This window comes from Salvia splendens, chromosome 2, assembly GCF_004379255.2.
Source record: "Salvia splendens isolate huo1 chromosome 2, SspV2, whole genome shotgun sequence".
Classification (NCBI taxonomy): domain Eukaryota; kingdom Viridiplantae; phylum Streptophyta; class Magnoliopsida; order Lamiales; family Lamiaceae; genus Salvia; species Salvia splendens.
In genome coordinates this window covers 20,575,947-20,593,263 of record NC_056033.1, presented here as the reverse complement: position 1 = coordinate 20,593,263, position 17,317 = coordinate 20,575,947, and the positions used below count along the sequence as shown (strand labels likewise).

Below are 17,317 nucleotides of genomic sequence, written 5' to 3'. Positions count from 1 at the left end.
GTGCATGGACATTAGATGTCTAGTAGATATATGTTTGATAGACTGAAATATTATAATATATTCTTCTCTATTTTTTATACAAAATTAATGGTTTGAAATTTAATTAAATTTGTTTTATATAATTCAAAATATTGTTGATAAGCAAAATTAGTTCATGATTTTGGATATAGTCCCTTTGTTTCATAGTTATGGGGGCGTATCTTTTCAGCACGCAAGTTAAGAACAATTGTGTTTGTTAAGATAAGTAAAAGAAGAATAAAATAGAAAATAAAAAAAAGGTAGATAGATGAAAAGATAATAAAGTAAGAGAGTAAAGAAAATGAGAAGAAACATGCTAATTTTTACCAAAAAAGGAAATTACTCCACTAATATAAAACTACCAAAATGACAACATGCTCCACTACTATGTAACGGAGGGAGTACAAGTCATCGTAATAAAAAATATAGTACTAACGTTACTATATAACCATTTAAAGAAAATAGAAGTAATACCGCATGGTATATACTCCACTCATATTTTAGGTGAATCATTTTACTTTTTGAAATATCCCACAGAAATAATATACTTTATTTTATAAAATAGAAATATCATCTTCTTTATTTTTTTTCTTTCTTACTTTATTCTTTCTATTTAATTGAAAAAATATAGTAGTATATAAAATTTTGTAGCGGAGTAGAAATGTTGCAGTTAGATTGAGACAAGGATGAATGAAATTGGTATTAAAATTGTTGTGCAAAAAAAAGAGACAGAGTAATGCCTATCCATAATTAAAGCAATCCCCAAAATACTCCATCCCAATTAACTCAATCGACAATCTTTACTCCTCCGCTTCTTTCACTTGACCAATTTTTCAGGTACACACAACAATCACTTCTTCTATTTCTTCTTCTTCTTCTATTTTATTTTCTGTGGCAATCAATTTTATTTTCTGTTAATCTAAGGAGTTTTCTGTTGAGTTCTTTTTTTGAGTTTCAGATGCAATCTTTTCCGTGATTTATGCAGCTTTTTCAGCGTATCATGAACATGCTTATCTAAGTAGTAAGGACTCGTGTTACTGTTTTTACCAATTTCCTGTTCGCTGAATTTGGAAACAATTACTCACACTTCCCCCAATATTTATCCCCCTTGATTTGTTTTGATTGTTATATATGTGGGTTTTAATTGCTTAATCAGTTTGGTTCTTCGCTCCTTTTTTAGTAAATCGGAGTAATTATGGACAATTGACATTCTGTTTGATTAGGGTTTTTATTGGAGTCATCCTTTCTCATGGATCCTTGGTTCCGTGATTCCGATACAGCAAATGAATTTACTTTTGATGATGGAGGCTCTCTCCCCATTTATGATCAGTCTCCAAATCTTGATGTCCTGGATATCCCTTTCCTTCCTCTAAGCCCAGGCCCTGATAATTTTGCTCCATACGAAACTGACTCTCCGGATGATGTAGACTCTGATCCAGTGCTGAAGTTTCTCAATCAGATTCTTGTTGAAGAGGATATGGAGGAGAAGCCTAGCATGTTTCACGACCCCCTTGCCCTACGCGCCGCTGAGAAATCCCTGTATGAAGTCATTGGACAGAAATACCCGCCTTCCCCTGCTTATCCAGCAACTTACGGCGATCAAAAGTTGGACAGTCCTGATAGCTTTTTCGGGAACTCCAGTGAGTACACGAGCAGTAGTAATGCTGGCAGTACTTCTATTGATCCTCAGTGGATTGTTGATCCTGGGGAAAATACTTCATCTCATCAGCAGGATCTTTTGTTGGAATCAGTCATACCGAGCAATTCACAACCATTACCGCGTGCTGTCAACACCTCCTATGGTAATGGGAATGCACAGATGGACTCCTTTGGCGATGCAAGCCTCCTTCAGAGTTTTTTTGGTGATAGTGAATCTGTCTTGCAGTTCAAGAGAGGGATGGAAGAAGCTAGCAAATTCCTCCCTGCGAGTAATCCATTGATTATTGATCTGGACAAATATGAACTGCCTAAAAAATCAGAAGATATAAGTCCAGCTGTTGCGGTCAAAACAGAAAAAGAGGAGCCTCGTGATTCTTCTAATAACCTCAAGGGAAGGAAGCATCAATATCCAGATGATGGGAATTCGGAAGAAATGGAAAGAAGCAGCAAGCAATTTGCAACAAACATTGAAGAGGTTGAATTGTCTGAAATGTTTGATAGAGTTCTTCTATGCACTGATGTCAAGAAGGAGTGTTGCAATGATGATGCTGAACTGGAAAGCCCGGCTCTGCTGCCAGCAGTGCTTCCTAATGGCTCTAATGGCAGAAAAGCTCGCACAAAGAAAAATGAGAAGCAGGAGGATTCCATGGACCTCCGATCCCTTTTGATAAGTTGTGCACAATCCGTTTCTGCTGATGATCGTAGAACAGCATACGAACAATTAAGGCAGATCATGCAGCATTCTTCTCCAACTGGTGATGTGTATCAGAGGTTGGCCCATGTGTTTGCTAGCGGTCTTCAGGCACGGCTGGGTGGTACTGGAACTGAGCTTTATGCATCCCTTACTCGCAGAAAAATAACGGCTGCAGAGAAGTTAAAAGCCTACCAGGTATATCTTTCAGCCTCTCCATTCAAGAAGATGTCGATGGCTTATGCAAATAAGATGATTTGTTCGTTGGCTTCAGAAGCAACTACACTGCATATTATTGATTTCGGTATCCTTTACGGCTTCCAGTGGCCTATCCTCATTCAGCATCTTGCTGACAGAGCCAGAGGGAATTTCAAACTGCGCATTACTGGTATTGAGCATCCTCAACCAGGTTTTAGACCAGCCGAACGTCTAGAGGAGACAGGCTTCCGCTTAGCAAAATATTGTGAACGTTTTGGAGTACCGTTCGAATACCAAGCTATCGCAACACAAAACTGGGAGGCAATTAAGATTGAGGACCTGAAGATTACCAGTGGTGAGGTGATTGCTGTGAACACTCTTTTCCGGTTTGGCAGATTGCTGGATGAGACAGTTATGGTCGACAGCCCAAGGGATGCTGTTCTGAACCTAGTCAGGAAAATAAAGCCACATATCTTTGTAAATGCTGTAGCAAATGGATCTTTTAACGCTCCTTTCTTCGTCACTCGCTTCAGGGAGGCCCTGTATCATTATTCTGCTTTGTTTGATATGTTTGATGCTACCTTGCCTCGTGATAATCCACAGAGGATTGATTTTGAACAAGATTTCTATGGCCGTGAGGTAATCAATGTTGTTGCATGTGAGGGAGCAGAGAGGGTTGAGAGACCTGAGACGTACAAGCAGTGGCATGTTCGCCACATACGGGCTGGGTTCAAACCACTGCCCTTGGATCAAGGGATCTTGAAAAAAATAAGACACAAGCGTTCTGGATATCACAAAGATTTCCTTTTCGATGAAGATGGCTGTTGGGTGTTGCAGGGCTGGAAAGGCAGGATTCTTTATGCTAGCTCGTGTTGGGTCCCAGCTTAAAGTCTGATATATGTTCAATCAACAGTAGGGGGTCCTTTTCAGGCATGCCCCCCCCCCCCCCTGAGATGATATCAGCACTTGAAGTAGCATTATATGAGTCAGAAGGGAACTTGCAGTTGTGGAGATATCATACTACAAGGTACTTGGAGCTCTCTCTGGTTGAATTACACCTTCGATTTAGCTCATCATGTTGTAGAATAGCAAACCATGAGTACATACTTCAGTGACTTCCTACTTAACTGCTCTTTCGTGATGGTTCATCAATTGGCTTGTTTTTCTCATGTATCACGTATTGTAGGGCTGGTAATTTCTCATCATTGCACACGTTTAACTGAGATGATGATGAGATAGATACCCATAGATTTGTTCCTAAACTCGATTTTGTAGAAATGATTTTCTTCAAGCTAGACTCTGTTATTGGCTTAATTATATTGTCTTCAGGGCAAGTTAGGACTGGACTTGGTATTGGATCTCTTTTTATTCAGTGTTTATTGTAAAATGTTTATACGATGCGATAGTCAGTCGATGTTGTTTGTAATATGTAAATTCGCAGTAGACATCGTATTGCGTTAGTTAGTGTATTTTATACGATGTTGACAATGGTTGTCCTTGTTTCCAGAAGCCATTGGTTATGGAGATCCCCTCGTCGCTGTATTGCCATCTTTGCGCTGCATCACCTTAAAGGGCATCCAACACATTTCGCTCCGGCTTTGCAAAATCTGGAGATTCTTGTTTTATGTTTTGGTCGGGAGCTGGAGTTTGACGCAGCAGATGATTGCTTTTGGTGTGAATTATGAGTTGTAAATTAGATTTTTGTTAGTTTGATTTGTAACTACTGTACCAGAGTGTCCACTGAAAAGATCCATTAGAGTTTTTAAAATGATAGTGTTTTAGGATGCAAGTTTAGATATACATTCACTCTTAACCATAAACTGTGTCAATACATTTACTACTATTAGTAGATAAAAGTGAAGCAACTGAGAATTTGTTCTCAGTTGAATAGTCAAGGCTACTTCAGATAAATTAATAGCAGTCAACTATATTCCGCTTTTAAGTGTTTATTAAATTGGGAAGGCTTGCATTTTATGTTATGAATTCAACCAATGAATGTAATTGAACAACGGAGGAAGTACAAGCACAAATATGCATGTTTTTAAATGACAAATATGTTACGGTGGGGGTGGGTGTGGGTACATGATGGAAAAGATTTAATGGTAAAAAAGTATGGTGGAGGAATAAAGAACCAATTAGCTTTTGAAATAGGTCAATGCAACTAACAGTTACTTATTATAGTTTAGTTGGTTTTACACCACTAGCTACAAGGCTATGACCTTGGCAAAGACTTGCACATTTTATAGACGATGAATACAAAGGTATATAGTTAGCCCATGTTTCCATATTTACAGAAGATCCTCCAGTCTTTTATTTCCCCCTTTTTCTTTTGTCATTTTTCCATTCGTTTTACTATTTTAGAATTTTTGTTTCCTCTATACTTGTATCATGATTTATGTCTCGTAAAAATTTGTCAAAACTATTATTGTATCTTACTTAGGCGAGAAAGTACGCCTCAATCTTGTCCTTGCAGGTTAATTATTTGTTTTAATTCTTGTATGGATTATAGTTTAGACTTCCGGTTCCAGAGGTAGCACCAATGCAACATTACTGAAAATAAACACCAATGTATTAATTAACTACTTTTACAAAGTCTAGAGTGAAAATGACATATTTATATTGACACCCCATTTAAGCAAAAGATGAAGAAACCAGCACACATTCGGGTCAGATACATTACCTAATCTGAATCAAATTGAATCAAATTCATACAATATCATTGAAAAATATAAAGACCATAGAAAAAAATACTTCAGTCAACGGAAAATAGTTTTATTTTTATTCTATGTTTTTTTCCCTAATGAATAGTACTCTCTCCGTCTTATAATAGTAGAGTTATTTTATTATTTTGGTAAGTTCCATAATAGCTGATTCATTTCCCTTTTTAGTAAAAGTGAACACATTTATTCTCACTTACTTTACTATCTCTTACTTTATTATCTTTTCATCTTTCTACCTTTTTTATTTTCTACTTTATTATTTCTTTACTTAACTCACTTAACACATTTTTTCTTAAATTGCGGATCGAAAAGAAATGTCTTCACTACCATGAAACAGAGGAAGTAAGTTTAATCTTAGACTAACAATAATTTAATATCTTTTTATCTTTGTTTCTTACTTACTTTATTAATTTTATATTAAAACTAGTATTATCTGATTATTTTTTATGGATGTACTCCCTCCATTCACTATTTATAATTTCATATTAGTTCAGCACGAGTTTTAAGAAATTGTTTGACTTTGTGAAGAAAAAAATAGCGAGTGTCGAGTGAAGAGAGAGAATATTTTTTTAAAAAAATGATGTGAGAGAGAACTTAAAAAAAGGAAAAATGACATCTTTTATGGGATAAAGTAAAAAGGAAAGTGAAACATTTTTCAATGGGATGGAGGGAGTTAGTGGCGGAGCCAGAATTTTAACGGTGGGGGCCCAAACTACCATTAAAGTTTGTTGAGTGCGTTCAGTGCTAACGACATGGTAACACTCGAACATGAACAATAAAAAAGTCGTGCGTTTGAAACGAATGATGAGAAAATTAATTAGTGAATAGATTTTTGGAGCATAGTATTTTACTAATAACATGATATATTTACATATTTATTAGATTAAAGATTTATTCTCTATTCCAGAATTTTTAAATTAAAGGACATCAAATTTAAAAAAATTATCATATACTAATATTTTAAAATATTTATAGAATCAAAGAATTACATTCTATTTTTAAATTATAAATATCATTTTTATGATTACAATTTAAAACGTTTATACAAAATCAGTAATGAAAAAATCAATAAAAGTTAGTAATGTTAGAAAATCCATAAAATATAAATAAATATGAGAAAATAAAAAAAATAATGTCAGAAAAAAAGAGAGTAAATGAATTACAAGCATAATATCAATTTTACTAATATTATAAATATAGTAGTAAAACATAAATGAATGCAAAATAGAAGGATAGAATACATAAATCAATATATAAAATGCTCCAGCCGGGAATCAAACTTGGTACCTAGAGATGCCCAAGGTTTTCGGTTCTGGCGGTTAACCACGGAACCGTAATCGTGACTTTTTTTCTTAAACCGGAACCGCCATATTTTGAACAGCGGGCTGATTCCGGTTCCAAATTTTACGAACCGAAACCGTGCCGGAACCGCCGGTTCTGAACTGTTCCAAACCGAAACCGTGAAAAACCGCCAGAAACCTGCGGTTCGGAACCGTGAAAAACCATAAAAACCGCCGAAAAACCGTCGATTCAGAATCGGAACCGCCGGTTTTCAAACCAAAACCGGAACCGTGAAATAGCCTCACGGTTCGGTTCCGGTTCCACATTTCTCGAAACCGGAACCAAAGCCGCCGTTTTACGAACCATGGGCATGTCTATTGGTACCTAGAGAACAAGAGGCTAACATTCAAACCACCTGCGCCAACATTTCATATGCACAATGATGCATACATAAATTATAGTATATAATAATTATTGAAATGGCTGAGGGGCCAAGGGCCCCCCTAGCCCCACCGTGGCTCCACCCCTGGAGGGAGTAGTATATTATACTCCAACCATCCCAAAAGAATATGTACTTTGGTTCGGCATGAGTTTTGATGCAAAATTGATAAAGTAAGAGAGATAGAGAAAAAAAATAATTAAAGTATTGTTGGTGGAGAATGAGTCTTATCTCAATAAAGAGAAAAGAGTTATCAAAATTAGAAAGTGCATATTCTTGTTGGACGGACTAAAAATGAAATAGTGCATATTCTTGTGGGACGGATGGAGTAATGTAATGATTTGGTTGAAAGATATGAATCTTCTTATAAAAAAAATGAAAGAAAGTAATTGAGATTTCAAATTCTGAATATCCCAAAAAGACAATTGATCGTTTTTTTCAGATGAAGTATTAAAGTACTTCCTCCGTCCCACAATAGGAGACATATTTGATGTGCTCACGAAATTTAAGAAATGTAAATAATAGTGAGTTGAAAAAGTTAGTGGAATATAAGGTTCAATCTTTTTATATTGGTTTTATAACTAAATGTGATTGAGGTGAGTTAATGAAAGGTAGAACCTAATTATTATTTATAGTAAAAGTGAAATTTAATTTTATCGTGTGATGGAGTTTTATTCAGTGGCGTATGGAAGTGGGAAAAATTCATGATATTAATACTACATTTATTGACGATTTACATCAAAGCTTGGTGTTCCAGTAGTCCGTCGCTAATAATTCTTCTCCACTGCTCCGAGTTCGATTCTCGGCTTGAGCAAAACTTTCAACTTTTATTCTCCTTCTCTTTTCCTTTTCTTTTTGATTTATGAAAACTACTACCTTTTTATTTCTATACTCAACATTTTTCATTTTTGTTAGGCATTCTCCTTTTCATTGTTTTAATTATGTTTATGTTTGAATACTTTTTTATTTCTGTACTAACATTTTCATTTTTGTTAAAGTACGTAGTAATTAGTTTTTTTAGTTAGTTAATTATTTGCACTCCTACTAACATTTTCGTTATTGTAATGTAGTACTCCAGTAATTAATTTTTAGTTAGGTAAAAATTTGCATTCCTATTTTATTTTATAGATATTAGGATTGTTTACTTTACTTTAATTATTTTGATTTTCCCTATTATGTTTGTTATTTCATTTATTTTAATTGCTTTATTTATTATATTGATACTCTATTTTTTATCATTTTAAGTAACGTAACTCGTACTTCAAATAAAAAAATTTTAATTTTTTTTATTGCTTTTATTTTTAATATGAAATTCTTATTTTTTAATGTAAATAAAAGTTAGTGAAAAATGATAGTGGAATGCGAGTCTCATTTTTATATATTAATATTATAATAAAGTATTAGTGAAATAAAGTTAGTAGAATGTGAGGCCTATTGTCATTTACGGAATATTTTAATCGAAACTCCTAATGTGGGACAGACTAAAATGGTTAACCGAGACTCTTAAAATGAGATGGATGGAGTATTATTTTTAGTACAACTCGTACTTCATATAAAATTTTTTTTACTATTTAAAATATTTTTATAATCAATATTATTTTATTTATAATAATTATTCTTCGTATAATTCGTACCTCAAATAAAAAACTCTGGATAAGCCACTAGTTTTATTGTGTGATGGAGGAAGGAATAATAAGTGATGAATCACAAAGTCAAAGTTGAGGGACTATATTAAATGCCCGCGGATAGGGGTGGGTCGATACGATATATCGTATCGAAAACGTTGTATCGTATATCGTATCGAAAATATCGATATGAAAGAATTTCATATCGTTATCATATCGAAAGTTTCGATATATCGAATTTCGATATATCGAACTTTCGATATGGAGGATATCTATATCGTTATCGTATCGATATTTCGATATATCGTACCGAAATTCGATATATCGAAAATATCGATATATATCGTATATTCGATATATATCGTATATTCGACATAAACGATATATCGTATATTCGACATAAACGATATATCGTACCGAAATTCGATATATCAAAAATATCGATATATATCGTATATTCGATATAAAACGATATATCGAAAATATCGATATATATCGTATATTCGATATAAAACGATATATCGCGATATAAGTAAATTCATATCGTTATCGTATCGAAAACTTACGATACGGTATCGTTTCGTATCGAAAATTACGATATATCGAAAATTCGATAATTTTTCGATATTTTTCAATACGATACGAGCGATATATCATTTTTTCGATATTTTTCCCCAGCCCTACCCGCGGATGACCCCACCGCCTTCCTTTTTCACTATCGGAATCTTTGGAGGATTAGATCTTTCCTCTACTATTATTATTATGAATATGATGTGATTTATATTCAACGACAAAAATTTATTTGAATATATATTCTGGTCTGTTATGACACGTTGAATGATTTATTTCGGAAACGAAGCCGAGAGTACGGTATAGTAAAGCTATAGGATAAGAAATTAATGATATAGTTGACTTCCAATATAGCTTTAATTTATCCAACAATTAATAATATGAGTTTAAATTAGTTTATAAAAGAGTGTTCGATTTGTATTATTATATCTTATAATTAAATTTGTATTATATTTTGTATATAAAATTAAAATAATTTATTCCTAGATGGATAGTTATGTGATAGTCATAGCCATCTAAATTGAAATAACTTACTCCCTCCTATTAAATAATCTAACAACTTAATCTCAAATTATATGTTGGTACTATTTTATTTAGTAAATCAAACACCATCTAAATATTATAAAAAAACCCACCTAAATATATGGGATATATTTTACAAAAATCATATGGTCAAAAAATCAAAATCTAGTAACGCAGTTTCAAAAACTAATTATAAAAATTATGAATTGTAACATTTCACTCAATTTTTACATATAATCTAATTTTGGTAAAATTATATATATGAGATTTAGACACCAACTATGAATTTTACTATTTTTTGCAACACATTTGACAAATAATTCAACCACATCATAATTTGGAATATGTATGGGTCAAATTATTAACATACAAATTATTTGGAATATTAAGGACATCATTGTAGAAAAATGTTACTCCAAAATTCATAATTTTTATTCCCTCCGTAATCGTATTCCTTTTTAGATTGTCTAGTTCTATGATTTTCTTTTTTGGCAAAAACCAATACATTTCTTCCCTTTTTATTTTATCTCCCCTTAATTAATACACATAGAACAAATTTTAGCAAAAAATATATCTACTATAAAGGGATAGGGATAGGGCTGGGGAAAAATACCGAAATACCGGCCTTATCGTACCGAAAAAATATCGAAAATACCGAATTTTTGGTATACCGTGACTTTCGGTGCGGTATGATACCTTACCGAAAAATTTTGGTAAGGTAACGGTATGGATTTTCAAATACCGCGGTATACCGCTGCATACCGAAATTCGGTATATACCGTAAATTAAGGTATATACCGTAAACTAAGGTATATACCATAAAAATATAAGCACAATTATATTTAAAATATATTTTATATATTTTTAAATTATAAAATCTATTGTGAAATATAAATATAATTATGAATAAATTATATTTAATTTATTTTTAAAATTATAAAATATAAATAATATTCTAAAAACTCTAATTTTCTATTTTAATTGATGTTGAAAGTCAGGTATACCGAACTTCGGTATGGTATACCGAAAATGAGGTACGGTATCGGTATGGAAATTCGTCATACCGAAAATAAGGTTACCGAAGTTCGGTATACCGAAAACTTTGGTAAGGTAAATGTATGATTTTTTCGCATACCGTATTTACGGTAAGGTATACGGTATGGTAGTTTCGGTAAGGTATACCGTACCTACCCACCCCTAAGAGGGAGTGCAAATATTTTTTTTATAGGCAAATATATATAGTCCCGTATAAACTTGAACACAAAAAGCTTTAGCCTTATAATTTAGAGTTATTTAAAAAGTTAGAAGATGAAACAGAATTGATAGTTTGTTCATCAATTTGCCCTAAATATATTATGGAAATATTAAATGAGATAAAATACGAATTCAGTGGTGAGCAAGCATGTCTACTACTTCCTCCCATCTTCCTTTCTCCCTTCACACATATATAGTATATTATTGTTATAAAATTCAAACCCCAATTTTCAACAGTTGGAACCGCTTCCAGATTCAGTCTAACCTCTTTTCTTGTCTCAGCTACTCAACAAATCAATATTCTATTTTGATAATTTTGGTTTGTTTACAGGTCAGGCGATGATGAATACTTTAGTCCAATCGGAAAACGATTTCCACCCGAATTCTAATCTCAATGGCGTTTCTGAAGACTCAGATGCGATTCTCAAGCTGATAGGCATCATGCTCATGGAGGACGAACCGTGTATGCTTCACGACAGCTCGGCTCTCCAAGCTACCCAGAAATCTCTCTACGATCTTCTCAACAGCAACGACAACGACAACGGCTCCCACAATATTACGACGACAAAGAAGAATAACAGATGCAGGGAAGACGATTATCGCAGCAATAAGCAGTTGGCGAAAAACTTCAGTGGCGAAGACGATGCCTTGGAAATGTTCGATAAGGTGCTCCTGTGTTCCCACTTCGATTGCCCAATGCCGATGGCGAAGACGAAGCCAGGCAGGAGACGAGGAGGAGGAGGAGGAGGAGGAGAGGAAAGAAACAGCTTGTGGTGGTGGATCTGCATACTCTCTTGATGCAATGCGCGCAGGCGGTTGCCACCTTCGACACCAGGACCGTCACCGACCTGCTTGCTAAAATACGCCGCCATTCCTCCCCGCACGGCGACGGCACGCAGCGCCTCGCCCACTACTTCGCCAACGCCCTCGAGGCGCGCGTCGCGGGCACCGGCTCCGCCGCGTACACCGCCTTCTCCAGCCGGATATCGGCCGCCGTCTTCGTCAGAGGCTACCACACATTCATCAAGGCCTGCCCTTTCAGAAAGATGTCCAATATTTTAGCCAACAAAACCATCCGGAAACTCGCCGATTCCGCAGCGTCCCTTCATATAATCGACTTCGGCATCCTCTACGGTTTCCAGTGGCCCTGCCTCATCCAGTCGCTCTCCGAGAGGCCCGGTGGTCCCCCCAAGCTGCGCATCACCGGGATCGACTTCCCCCAGCCGGGGTTCCGCCCGGCCGAGCGCGTGGCCGACACGGGCGACCGTCTCGCCAGGTACTGCCGGCGGTTTGGAGTCCCGTTCGAGTACAAGGCGATCGCGCAGAAGTGGGAGAGCATCAAACTGGAGGAGCTCGAGATCGAGAGGGGCGAGCTGCTGGTAGTGAATTGCCTGTACCGGCTGCCGAACGTGCCGGACGAGACGGTGGCGGTCGACAGCCCGAGGGATCAAGTGCTGAGGCTCATCAAGAGGATCAACCCGGACATGTTTATCCAAGCAGTGGTGAACGGCACCTACAACACGCCCTTCTTCGTCACCCGGTTCAGGGAGGTGCTGTTCCAGTACTCGTCGCTGTTCGACATGTACGAGGCCACCGTGCCCCGGGAGGACCCCAACAGGCTGCTGTTCGAGGAGGAGGTGTTCGGAAAGGACGCCATCAACATAATAGCCTGCGAGGGGACGGAGCGGCTTGATAGGCCGGAGACATACAAGCAGTGGCAGGCCAGGATTGTCAGGGCCGGCTTCAGGCAGCTCCGGCTGGATCAGCAGATCGTGAGACACGTGAGGAACAAGGTCAAAGCGGAGTATCATAAAGACTTCTCGCTTGATGAAGATGGGAAATGGATGTTGCAGGGATGGAAAGGCCGAGTTCTTCACGCTTTTTCTTGCTGGAAACCTGCCCAAAACTGATTCTTTTACAAATTGTTTCACTCAAATTTTTCTTTTCCTTTTTGGATGATTTTGTATAAAAAATTATGTATCCATTTGATAGAGAAAAATAGGCTATGGCCATCTGTTTTTACAAATGAAGAGAACAAAAAAAAACCTCATTCTTTACCTCAACGGCGGGACAAAATTTAGATACCAATGTACAATGGGATACAACATAATCGACTAAGATGGCAAGTTATGTGCCAAACAATAATCTAAGAGCAAATCATCACCCATGCAACTCCAGATATCTCTCACAACACTTACCTCTTCTTGCTGTGATGCTTTGGAGACCGAAGAACGTTCCAATCTAGCTTTTCACGCTTATTTAGTTTCTGTGAGCTGCGGCCTCTAGCTGAGTTTGAATCTTGATTGCTCTTCCTCGATTTATTTGGAGTGCTGCTTCCTCCTATGATTGCCATTGGAATCACTGCTTGGAGATTCTAATCCCAAGTCATCTGACCTACCTAGAGGAGACCCATTTTCTCCGCAAAGAAAGAAAATTCAGTCGTCAGCCTTGTAAAGTACTCATCACAATATTAGGTAATAGTGATAGTTTCACTTTCGCGCAATCACCCCGACTTGACCATCAATAGAATGAAGGAGCAATAAATCATTGGTTAAAGTATCAAAGAAAACACAAATAGGATTATTGTAAACTCTGGTGACTGAAGTTGATGATTTACAAGACCCTGCAGTAAATAGTTTATTTTTAAATTTATTCACATCAACACAAAGTAGTGTCAAGAATTTTACCAAGAATATGACCATACACCTCCCGGCTCCCGCCATTTCCAAACCAAACTCTATAGCATATATCATCATATATTAACTTGTTAAGTTGGCAAGACACGTTCGGTAGTCCGGTTGAGATTTGTCATGTTAGTTAATAAAGAAGAAAGATTATTTTCCATCCTTACTCCAAACAATACAAGAGATTTATTATAACATCATACTTAAAAAAACATACATTCACATAGTGCTTGAGAAGTATTTGAATGCAGCAAACAACATTACAGGAACTGGCTCTTGACATCAGTTGTTATATTTGAATGCAGCAAACATACATTTACAAAGAAAAGCAAAAGGGTACAAGCGTAATTATGCCTTATTAACTGGGTTATATTTTCTAGGCGGTTAAATAAACCCACCAGTTTGATGGGTTGATTTAACCAATTAAAACGTGGGAATCAGATCAGGCCAGGCCAGGCCAGGCCAGAGGATTAAGACAGGCCAACGGATCATATGAACTCGCATACATAGCGAAACATAGCTATCCAACAGACCCTAAGACAAATTCAATGGTAGAAAGGCACTGACCTGAAGGATTCATTTTTCCTACCAGAACTTGTAGCAGCTGATTCGGTTTCACTAGGGGTGGATGCTTCTTCATTTAGTTTCTACAGAAACAAAATCTTGATGTAAGATTTGAAAATAATAAAATAATACTTATAATAAATGTAGAAACTACAACAGTTTACAACTCCACAACTCACATCAATAGAAGGATTGAAACTTAGAAATGACATGCGTCCACGTGTTGCCCCTGGATGCGGATCACCTTCTACTATAACGACACTGCACATTAATGGAATAAAACATAGATAGAGTCTCCATTATATTGAAAGAAATCCATCATAATGTTCGCATATCGCTTCTAGAGAAACACTAAGTACTAGATAGATATTACATCACCCATATAAGATTGAAGCAAACTGGCATTCTACATTTCTACTAAATCCAAAGGTTAACTATTCATGTTAAGGGTCTCAAATCCGTGATAAAAATCGATCAATGCTATAACTTGTTTGCATAAGTTCATTCTACAAGGAATTTTTAATTCTTACCCTCCTTTTCAATTATTTTCCGAGTGTTTTTGACGGAATTTAATTTGTAGTCTTCTAGATAAGGAATGAAATAACTGAGAATTTGTCAATTCGATAAATCATTCCATCCGAAAACATCTTGCCAGACATGTGAAAAGCTTATGATATAGCAACTTAAATTCTTAGACCCTTAATAACCAAGCTATGCATTCGGACAATGTAAACTGTAAAATAATAACCAACAAATGCATATACAGCAGGTTCCTGCTAAAACAGACTTATATACCAAATTCAAGTTGCAAAAATATCCAAGAAATGCAGAGTGAACTTAATACTCATGCTGATATTTTGCAATCAGCAGTGTTATTAAAAAGCGGAGATGGCGGCGCCATGGCGGATGGCGGTGGCAGTTTCTAGGCTCAAAGCCACCGCCACCATGTGATATGGCAGTTTACTCCCTTTTTTGAATGGCGGCCGCCATTCGCGAAGCGCCGTGGCAGGATATGGCTTTCATGGCGGTCGAGATGCCTTTTTGCCTTGTAAAACGACCCCACTACCCTGCCCACGTGACATGTAACCTAGCCCATTGGCCATTATAAATAGTATGGAGTTTCTGGCTTCAAAACCATAACCGCTGCTGTCAATCCAAGTTATCGTCTCTCCAGTCTCCACACGCACAAGGCTCCAGATTGTAGATTTTCATTCACGATTCAAGATAACTGAAAATTTTTATGTACTACTACTTGGACCATCCACAATAGCATCAGACTAGCATAGTCTAGCCAAAAACTCTTCCTGCCACATCATCATGCCCTTCCTACAGCCTAGTCACTTTCCTAGCCAAGTAACAGCCTAGCAATAGGCTAACAATAGCCTAGCCAATGCCCTAGCCCAACAAATAAATTGACAAATACGATTTAATTCATTTTAATTATTGGTGTTTATCAAATATTTAAAAAATGAAGTAGAATTAGTTGTAAATATAGAGTATAAATAAAAAATAAAAATAAATAAATAAATCGGGTAGCCTATTGCTCGCCGCAAAATAGGCGGCCAGCGATCGGCTAGCCGGTTAGTCCATGCCCAACCTCTCGTCCGCTCCGCGCTCGTCCTTACCGTTAGCCGATTGGAATAGTGGACTAGACGCCCGCCCTAGCCACTAGCCTGTGGCTAGGGCGGACACTAATCCACTATTGTGGATGCTCAGTTTGTATTAATTCCACTATTTAATTCTCTCTTTTCTTATAACTGTTCTACTCGATGCAAGGATTAATTCCATTGTATAATTCTCTCTTTTTCTGTAACTATTCTACTCGATGAAAGTGTCTCCATAATTATTGTCTTCCACCATTTAATTTTCTAATTTTCCTATAGCTATTCTAATTTTTTTGCATCTTATGTTATGTATTATATTTTATTTATTTGTTAATTTATCGACCGCCATTTACGCCATAATACCGCCATGCCGACCACCATATCCCAATGACGGTTTTTGGACCGACCGCCATAAGCCGCCATACGCTATTAATAACACTGGCAATCAGCAAACAGAGAGTGAAGCAGGTTAAATAAAGATGCATTCCTTAAACAATTGACCACACAACATTCTAAATTTTCCAGTCTTTCCAGGAAGGAAACTACTTATTTACTAAAATTGAGACTAACAACTTCTCTTCTCTTTCTCCCTAATTTAGCAATGCAAAAGTAGCAACTAATATACTCAGCAAAAAAGAATTACGCATTTACTAATAACAAGTACAGAAAATGATTAATTCGAAGAAATTATAAAACAAAGATACCATCTTTTAACAGCGGTGCAGGCAGCAGGGAAGACCTCTTCTTCTTTCTAGGTTTTCTCCTCTTTCTGTGAGGCCATTTGCATGAACTGAACAACCAACAGTTACTAATTAAAATTAAACACGGGAATAAGATTTCATATGAAAAAGTAAACATGAGTAATCAACCAAACGTGGTAGTACCTTTAAGTTCTTCAGTGTATTGGAGATAGCTCTCGCTTCGCCATGGAAGTTTCTCCGATTAATCTCAGCCCGGTGATCGCTTCCCTATCCGGCCTCCGTCAGAGTGCGAGTTCACAGTTTACCAAATTAGAAAACCAAATTATGCCCACCAATTTTGATTTCTCTCTGACACAACAAATAACTATGTCCCCCTCTAAGAGATATATCATCTATTTATCTTTTAAAAAAAATAAAATATATCTTTTTAAAAAATAATACTTTTACGTTAGAAAGAAAAAAGATATATAGAAAGATAAATCAATTTTTTAAAATAAATAATAGTACAAAATACATTAAAAAACATAAAATGTAATATCTTCTCCATTCGAGAATAATTTTTCGTGAAAAGAAGGCAAATATAGTAGTTATAAGATTTTACATCTCAATTAATGGAGAGGTAAAAATACCTCTTCAAAATAGAAAAATGTATAATAACTTCTCAAATACCTCTTCCCTTAGAGAATGATTTTTCGTGAGAAAAAAATAAATATGGTATTTATATAACTTTACCTCTCCCTTTGGAGATGCTCTAATGCTTAAAACTAAAATTTCACTTCGAAATAAT

General features: G+C 36.1%; 2 protein-coding genes and 1 long non-coding RNA gene across 6 annotated transcripts; 2 read left to right on the top strand and 1 right to left on the bottom strand.

Annotated features, from left to right (window-relative positions):
- The first annotated feature begins 708 nt into the window (after positions 1-708).
- LOC121791143 (scarecrow-like protein 14) lies at positions 709-4,461 on the top strand. Of its 4 annotated transcripts, none has more exons than XM_042189189.1 (3): positions 709-855; positions 1,299-3,593; positions 4,074-4,461. In XM_042189189.1, the coding sequence occupies exon 2, from the start codon at positions 1,496-1,498 to the stop codon at positions 3,452-3,454; it is 1,959 nt and encodes a 652-aa protein (XP_042045123.1). In that variant the 5' UTR covers positions 709-855; positions 1,299-1,495; the 3' UTR covers positions 3,455-3,593; positions 4,074-4,461. The 4 variants fall into 4 exon arrangements, with proteins under 4 accessions (XP_042045123.1, XP_042045112.1, XP_042045119.1 ...); XM_042189178.1 differs by having other exon boundaries at positions 1,242-3,593; XM_042189185.1 differs by lacking the exon at positions 709-855 and adding an exon at positions 862-1,039 and having other exon boundaries at positions 1,242-3,593.
- A 6,675-nt stretch (positions 4,462-11,136) lies between these two features.
- On the top strand, positions 11,137-12,887 carry LOC121791128 (scarecrow-like protein 30). Its single transcript, XM_042189165.1, is given in 2 exon segments — positions 11,137-11,665; positions 11,668-12,887. Coding segments are annotated over 2 exon segments (1,569 nt in total). The 5' UTR covers positions 11,137-11,316.
- A 54-nt stretch (positions 12,888-12,941) lies between these two features.
- LOC121791136 lies at positions 12,942-16,871 on the bottom strand. Its single transcript, XR_006048488.1, has 5 exons — positions 16,714-16,871; positions 16,534-16,619; positions 14,405-14,486; positions 14,229-14,308; positions 12,942-13,393 (listed from the first exon to the last, which is right to left on the bottom strand). It is a non-coding gene; the product is annotated as an uncharacterized LOC121791136 (long non-coding RNA).
- Positions 16,872-17,317: the final 446 nt, after the last annotated feature.

Coding starts and splice junctions, on each gene's coding strand:
- LOC121791143 (XM_042189178.1), top strand. CDS start 1,268: ATGGATCCTTGGTTCCGTGATTCCGATACAGCAAATGAATTTACTTTT.